An 8,343-nucleotide genomic window follows, 5' to 3' on the forward strand; every position below is an offset into this window, starting at 1 on the left:
GTTGATGATCGCGTTAATCCATGGTGTGATGCTGCCGTACTTCTTCAGTTTGCTGGCTGCTGTTAGCTTTTTTCTGAGTGCTGGAGAAAACACAACAAAATGTGTTGAAAACTGGCACACCGCCTGTTTTATGAAATTCATATTTTTTTAGTATGGTTTACAATGCTTACATTTGCCAATGTGCCAACAGTCATAATTGTGCTCGAAGTTTCCCTCTTTGGCAGCAAATGCCTTGATCTGAGTGTGGCGATCTGTGACCATGAGGTCAATGATCAAACCATTCGCCTCAAATATCTGCAACGACCTCTTGAGACCCTCTAGCTCCATCTGACTGCTGCCACCTGTTTCGTTCGACTGCAATATAAGCAGTTTATGGTAAATTATTTAATAAAGCTCAAGATGACAATAAATGTTTGAAAATTACAAGCATTTGAGGCTGCCAGACATGCACACTTAGTGTAAGAGACATACCTGCACAGTTTCGACATGGAGGACCTTGTTTCGGTCGATGTCAATGAGGGAGTAGGTTCCGTATTTTGCAGAGTGCCCGGGAGAATCTGCCCTTCCGTCCCCTGCAAGGCGTAGCGGTTTCCCAGCAACACTTTCAAAAAGACTGTTCTGGTGCTTCGTCCAAACCTGAGAAGACAAAATAAGTTTTATAAAGCAATGATTACCAAGAAAATCTACTTTATCGATAAAAAAAGAAATATATCACATACCATTGTAATTGCTGGGACGAGGAGAGCTTTCTGTACCGCAAAATGATACCGGTAATTTGGACACACTATGCCTGTACTCTTGAGTGCTCTCAAAAATTTTGAAATACTGCACCCAGAGTACAGAGCTGCAGCAGGTACCAAGACGTTCCCCGCTGCTTTCATTTGAATTTTTGGCTGGCTAGCCCAAGCAGACACATGCTGATTTTTGCATATTCGTTCCACATACAGCATTGTGCCTCTTACTCTTTTGTCAACACCTGTGCAGCGCTGCGCACACACTGGGCATGCCCAGAGTAGTTCATCCAGGGAAGATTCAAACACAATAAATTTTCGCTCTTCATGAAGGGGCAGCGGTGCGTGTTCATTATTTCTGAAACATGGAAAGACACATTGTTTCATCTTGGTACTTCAAGTCAGTTTTGTACATACCCTGGGTGACTGTCCTCTGACAGAGCGAATGAAGAATCAATGTTCCTATCTTCCAAGTCTTCATCAAAATCTGAATTGAAGGAATAGGACTGGGGCTCTAAGAAGGCAGGCGATGACGTTCGTGGTCCCTCAATGGCATTGGTCTGGACAGCACGTGACCTTGTATTCCTGGTCGTTTGCACTCCTTTAGAGAATCACAGACAGTTTTATTAGTCACAGGCAAACCAAGAGACTTGATTATGCATAAGGAACAATAAAACAAAGCTCTACAAGTTATGAAAGGGAAGGAAGAGAGGCACAACACATCAAAATATGTACCCAGACTCCGACAGATCATTGCTGTTTGAACTGCTGCATCTAACGTGATTTTCAGGTCTTGCCCTGTACTATCAGTGATGACTGCAGCAGACAGTGCGTTTTCACATTCTGTGTTCTCTGATCCTCGAGCCATGTTCTCATGCCCAACTTGATCCTTATCATGGAGTTCGATTGGGCGTTCGCTCTCCTCAGAAAAATCTGGAGAAATACATGTTCGTATGAGTGAGGCAAAACACACCGAAAATGTCACAATGTTGCCTAATTACTCACCTGTTAGGCCATTTGGGTAAATGGCAGCTTGCAATAACCCAGTGATGTTTTTCAGGTGTTGCCCTGTACTGTCAGTGATGAATGCAGTGGATGTGTTTTCACACTCCTTGTTCTCTGATGCTTCATGCATGTTCTCATGCCCAGCTTGACCCTCATTATGAAATTCGATTGAGAGTTCACTTGCCTCGAAATAATCTAGAAAAATACACATTCATATAAGTGAAGCAAATCACCAAAAACATGGACATAACACCATGTTGCACAATTACCCACCTGTAAGGCCACTTGAGGTAATGGCAGTCTGCAGTAAATCAGTGATGTTTTTTAGGTTTTGCGATTTACTGTCAGTGGTGAATGTGGTAGATGTGTTTCCACACTCCGTGTTTTCTGATGCTCGATCCATGTCTTGATGCTCATCATGGAATTTAACCGAGTGTTCACTCTCCTCTGAAAAATCTGCAGAAGTGCATGTTTGTATAAGTGATGCCAAACACGCAAAAAAAAAAAAACCTAACACCAGGCTGCCTAATTACCCACCTGTTAGGCCACTTGAAGAAATAGCATTTTGCAGTAAGCCAGTAATGTGCACTGTTTCTTCCCGGTCTTTCTTACGCATCTCTACTGCATGCTCAATATCACAATGTTCTTGCCGAGTGCCAATTCCAGTCCCACACTTCGTGAAGCTGTCTTCAGAAGACACTGTGCTGTTTGAAGGAAGTGGCACTGCATGTTCGAAATTTTCTTCTTCCGGTCTTTCATCAAAAATCTGAAGCACAGAGTGAAAAAATTTAGAAAATCTGTGGCACACTCAAGCAGAGAAAAACAAAGGTGTCAAAACGTCCGCACGGGCTGAATTAAATTGCATGTACACACACAGGAAATAAAGGTCGGCACTGTTCTGTAAGTATCAAGTAGCAGCAGAAAGCACCAGAGCGCCGCAGCACTACAATAAACAGGATCACAATGTCACAGCGGATTCACTGTGTACTTATATATATACGTTATAGATATACAGTCTCATTATTGACAACTGCACGGTAGCCAAACACAGCCTGTCTGCAGAGTGACGCACTGAAAAATTCATAACTAATGTCTCCAGCCCACTACGATGCCGCCACAAACGCTGCTCGAGAGCCTGCAGTAGTACACTCAGCAGCAGCATAAGCATGCGCGGGGCGGGGGGGGGGGAGGGGAGGACGAAGAATCATCGCAGACCCCCCCCCCCCCCGCGCTATCGCCTAAGAGTAGCAGCCCAAAGGTTGTACCATGTTCCCGCTCATCGCCCGTCCATATCGTCTTTGCTTTTCCCCTGTCCAATAGAAAGGTAAATGTCTTACCTCATTTCGACTTCTTTTCCTGCACGCAACTTCAACTGCTTCATCCGCTTCTTCTGTCCGCTTTCTGGAGAAAATGGAGGGGACAGCACCAGGCTTTAGGTGCTGCCATTTCGCTGACATGCCGAAGCTCAGCAACAAAGCAGGGCTCGTCTCATAGTCACTATCCTCGAAGTGTTCGGAGCACAAAAAGTCCCGCTTTGAAGGCACCCACGTTGGCTGCGATGGGCGCGCAGCGCGAATCCATATCCTTCGAAGCTTCGGCTCTGTCGGAAAGGTATGACAGGGCTTGTCGCTCCCGACGCTGCTTCTCGCACACCCTAGCGCAGAACAGCGTTGACGCATTCTGCGTTGTGTCAGGTGCTTCACCGTTCACATTGCTTAGCAGCACACAACACAAACGGCAAATTCTTAGACGCGGGCGCAAGCTTCGCTTGCGAAAACAAACATACGGCCGATAGCGCGGCATTGGCGTGGTGGTGGTAGTGGTTTGAAGAGGAAAAGGCGCCTAATTTCTGCAGCCCGGCCGGGAGCACGGCGCAACGCCTAAGCAATGGCGTCGTTAGCTGCCGGTTGAGCACACGCACGGAGAACACCTTCCCGAGTCCCGACCGTGAAAACACGTTTTGAGAGAGACGCGCGGCAGCGGAGCGCGGCTTGCGATGTCGATTGGTAAGCGATTTTGCAGCGAGCACGGTTGGCGAGTCAGTCTCCGCGCAGTTTCGCGTCACTTCCTCTCTAGTTCGCGGCGCAGCCGCTAGACGCGCCAATTGGCGCTGACTACGGTGGCTCTATGGGGAGCGACTAAAAAGCCACCAAAACATGCCCGCGTTGCCAGACCACTTTTTGGTGCTGTCCCTAGGAAATTCCAAGCGAGACGGCTCTGGATGTACCTAGCCTAGTCCCGTGGCTACGGTCCCTAGAATATACTGGTATATTCTAGGGACCGTACCGTGGCTGTGCGTGTGAGACGTTGATCATGCGATTTAACCATGGAAATGCAGGTGGCTTGATTTAATGGACGCACGAATAAGGTGCATACTTGCTGCTTTCTTTGAGAAGGGCCACTTTTTGACTAAGGGGCACGCAGTTCGCAAGAAAGGGGAATTGAATCAGCTTTGTTTTAGCTCAATGAGATCACTGCGCAGGCATAGCCGCACAGTGCTTTAACCATGCTAGCGTATCAAGCGCATTAGTTTACGAAGCTGGTCCTTTTTGGACGACGAAGTTTGAGACATGATCGGAACTTGTCTCGTGGTTCCAGAAAAGCCAGCTTTTCCCAAAAGGTGCCTTAGAAAAACGTTTAGCTCCAATATTCCGCGATAGTCACCGAATAATCAATATTATTGCTTGTTTTAAACAAATGCTTGTGGCGATCGAGCCACCACGCGAACGAGCGTCATGCCGAAACCGGCCTCCCTACTTAGGGCACAGTATGTGTGTACTAGGCGCAGCGATGCAGATTGCTCATTTTCTCGTCAGATCAGTCTAACAACCTGGCGATACTCTTTCCGGCAACTAATTGCAGCCACAGGTAGCAAGCTTCACAGCGTCGTATTTAGTTTTCGTCGCATTACACCCCTGTGTAGCGGTAAAACTTACAAAGCAATTCATTGTGGAGCGCAAAGAAATCTGTGCTGCGCACGCCACCCATATTTTGACTCGTACCCTGCTTGTTTACGCCATGCTTGCACTGCCCCTTGGATTCAATGCACTATATATTTACATTATATATACGTGCTACAAGATGACAGATTCACTATAGTCAGCTTTATGGCATTGCAGCTGTGTTATGCCACAAAGCATGTACTGTGCATCGGTCATTCGTTGTGCAGCGAAGCCCACCAGCAGGGAAATCGTAACTGCCACATACGTTACCTGATGCTTTGTCTTCTTTAATTACAAAAAAAGGCGCCCACGCAGTCTCCAGTCACCGTACGAGCACCCAAACGTCTAATAAATGCGCCAGTGCGTAGCAAAGGTTTCTTCAATTCTTCTACCCGCCAGGCAAACGAATTAGCAGCCCTCTACATTAGAGAACCGACCAAGCCACTTCTTGGAATAGCTTGGAATAGTGTCATGGAGAAACTTAATTATGCCAACAGAAATTATTACAAGATACCAATGAATCACGTGTCCTGAATTCAGCGTGATCGCATAGCGTCAACTTGCTGCAAAATTGCGACGAGGCGCCGCTACGGATGTCTACTTCAAACGCCAGCTGCTACACTTCAGGTCAAATAATAAATGCGCAGATGACGGATTTATTAGCGCTGCTGATAGTCTTAAGAATCTGTATAAATTCAAGCGAACACACGCAAGGTAACATAAAGCAAGGCATACACAGACATTTTAACGCAACGCACACTCTCGAGTGCCTTAAGTTTCACCTCACTTGACGACCGTCCGACCCATCGGATTCGAAGGGGATCGCGAAATAATTCGATATATCCATTATTACAAATGGAAAATACGCCTGTAAGCTTTCATGTTAACACGTCTCGGACAGTCTCATGAGATGACTGATTCCTTTAAGTTGCTTCGAAGCCGTAAATGTTTTATCAACCACTTTGCGGCAGCGAACCCTTCTCGGCCACGAAGGGCTAGAGATTGACAGCATGACGTTTAGTTTTCTTCGCATAACGCCACTGTGCAGCGGTGAAGCTTAACAAGGCAAATCCCTCATTCTGGAGCGCACTGAATAATACCAGGCGCTTACATCGGAACACCACTGATACTTTGAAGAGTGAACTTGTTGGCTAGTTGGTTCAACATAACTTAAGGGAGCAGCGCGAAAGACAGGTACAGAAAAGGCACACACACACCCACACGTAGCGCAGTATGTGTGGTTGTATGTGTGCCTTTTCTGTCCCTTCTTTCGCGCTTCATCCAAACTGACAGCAGAGTCGATGTCTTAGCAATCTCAGTCACTTCTAAGCGAACACTCGCGAGGTAACACAACAAAGCATGACACAGATACACAAAATCTTTAAAGAAGACACGCCATCAAGTGCCTCGTTTCAACTCGGCCTCTCGTTGCTCTCGTCTGCTCTCGCCAACTTGACTAGGGAATTTCTGGGTACACCACGGCGCTAGTTTTGCTCGGCGGCACAAGGTAGCCAACATGAAACATGCTTACACCGCTAACATTGGGCGATGTTTAGGTGGCTTTTTAGTCTCGTGCGCTCTATGGACGGGGCCCGTCAGCGCAGTACCGTCGTAAAAGCGACGGGGCCCGTCACCGTAGTCTAAATTGTAATAGTGACGGGGACCGTCATAATAGGGACGTATTTATAGTAACGGCCCCGTCATCGTAAAGAAGCGACTACGTTAACGGGGCCCGTCAGCGCAGTACCATCGTAAAAGCGACGGAGCCCGTCACCGTAGTGTAAATTGTAATAGTGACGGGGCCCGTCATAATAGCGACGTATTTATAGTAACGGGCGCCGTCATCGTAAAGCAGCGACTACGTTGACGGGGCCTGTCAGCGCAGTATCATCGTAAAAGTGACGGGGCCCCTTTACCGTAGATTTTTGGTCGTTTTAGAGGCCCTCGTCGTCGTGGCGTAGTAGTTACTTGTGTGAGGCAATAAAGAAAAAAAAAAAGCGTTCATGGCGTAGCTGGTTGGCGCGCTCTCCATGGAGTGTTAGGGCTGCAGGTCGTCAGTTCGATTCCTCCCGTTTTTTTTTTTTTCCTGTCTTTTTTTAAGGTCATGCGTCAACGTCAAAGGTGCTGCTCTGACGGAGTAGTTAACGTTTTCGTTCATGTCTGCGGCGGTTAGACAGCCCTAGCGTTCGGATGTTGCGTTGTTCCTATGCGACCTCGGTTGTAATCGCGCTGAATAAGAAAACTTTTCCATTTTAAATGCGAAGCATTTCTTAGCGAACTTCTGCGACTTTGAGCTATCTATCTATCTATCTTCTATCTATCTATCTATCTATCTATCTATCTATCTATCTATCTATCTATCTATCTATCTATCTATCTATCTATCTATCTATCTATCTATCTATCTATCTATCTATCTAGCCGCCTACGACTTTGTGCTCTCCTGGTCGCTTGTTAATCGAATGTACACCAAAGTTGGTATGGTGTAACATGACTGTAGGACGAACATAAATGACAAGTCATAACATGAAAATCATGACACGCATGTCATGTACAGCATGATTTACATGCCACGCTCATGGTGCGCTGGCGGCCGTTTCGCTAGCTTCATATACACAAAAATTGGTATCTTGCGACGTGACTGTGTAACGAACATAAATAACACGAGTTAACGTGAAAATCATGACACGCATGTCATGTACTGCATGACTTACGTGCCACGCTCATGGGAATCGGGCGGCCGTTTCGCTAGCTTGATCTACCCCGAAATTGGTATTGCGCGACGTGACTGTGTGACGAACATAAATAACACGAGTTAACACGAAAATCATGACACGCATGTCATGTACAGCATGACACGTGCCACGCTCATGGTGCGCTGGCGGCCGTTGCGCTAGCTCGATATACACTGAAATTGGTATCTTGCGACGTGACTGTGTGACGAACATAAGTAACACGAGTTAACATGAAAATCATGACACGCATGTCATGTACAGCATGACACGTGCCACGCTCATGGTGCACTGGCGGCCGTTTCGCTAGCTTGATATACACCGAAATTGGTATCTTGCGATTTGACTGTGTGACGAACATAAATAACACGAGTTAACACGAAAATCATGACACGCATGTCATGTACAGCATGACTTACGTGCCACACTCATGGGGCGCTGGCGGCCGTTTTTCGCTATAGAGTCACTAGAAAATCAGAGTACCGCAAAGGTAGGCTGCACGCGGGCAACATTAGGCGGCGGCGGCCATGTCCCTTCCAGACCGTCCGGCGCGTTGCTAGCGTGTGTTGAGAAGTGACCGATCGTTTCGCCTCGGTGCCGTGTTACGTTCGGCGGAACGGCGTTATGTGTGTGTGTTTATTCAAGAGGATATGAGAAGTGATTTCGAGTCATCGACAGTTATGGATCGACTGCGCGGTTAGCGGTGTAACTAATGAAACGTGCGGCGAATGCTGCCATGTGCTCGCGAACTCGCTTCATGGCTTCATCGGCCTCTTTTCGTGTCACGCCTGGGTGTGTTCGCTAGGTCCGGAGCTGAAAACATAGTTGCATTAGCGCAGTGACATTGTGCGAGATGCCATTTACTTCGACATTTGGTAAACCTTGACTGTCTGCGCTAGCTTTGTAGTCGGTGTTCAGGTTCACTGCACTCGA

At 47.1% G+C, this 8,343-nt stretch overlaps 1 protein-coding gene across 1 annotated transcript; it reads right to left on the reverse strand.

The window, feature by feature from the left end:
- Positions 1–16: 16 nt before the first annotated feature.
- Positions 17–1,866, reverse strand: LOC119400854 (uncharacterized). The gene is made up of 5 exons (XM_049417474.1): positions 1,737–1,866; positions 1,149–1,332; positions 720–1,089; positions 472–636; positions 17–354 (listed from the first exon to the last, which is right to left on the reverse strand). The coding sequence occupies exons 1-5, from the start codon at positions 1,864–1,866 to the stop codon at positions 148–150; spliced, it is 1,056 nt and encodes a 351-aa protein (XP_049273431.1). The 3' UTR covers positions 17–147.
- Positions 1,867–8,343: the final 6,477 nt, after the last annotated feature.

Source organism: Rhipicephalus sanguineus, chromosome 7 (assembly GCF_013339695.2).
Source record: "Rhipicephalus sanguineus isolate Rsan-2018 chromosome 7, BIME_Rsan_1.4, whole genome shotgun sequence".
Classification (NCBI taxonomy): domain Eukaryota; kingdom Metazoa; phylum Arthropoda; class Arachnida; order Ixodida; family Ixodidae; genus Rhipicephalus; species Rhipicephalus sanguineus.

Coding starts and splice junctions, on each gene's coding strand:
- LOC119400854 (XM_049417474.1), bottom strand. CDS start 1,866: ATGCATGAAGCATCAGAGAACAAGGAGTGTGAAAACACATCCACTGCA. Junction 637..719: donor TCGTCCCAGCAATTACAATG/GTATGTGATATA, acceptor TTGTCTTCTCAG/GTTTGGACGAAGCACCAGAA. Junction 355..471: donor TCCATGTCGAAACTGTGCAG/GTATGTCTCTTA, acceptor CTTATATTGCAG/TCGAACGAAACAGGTGGCAG.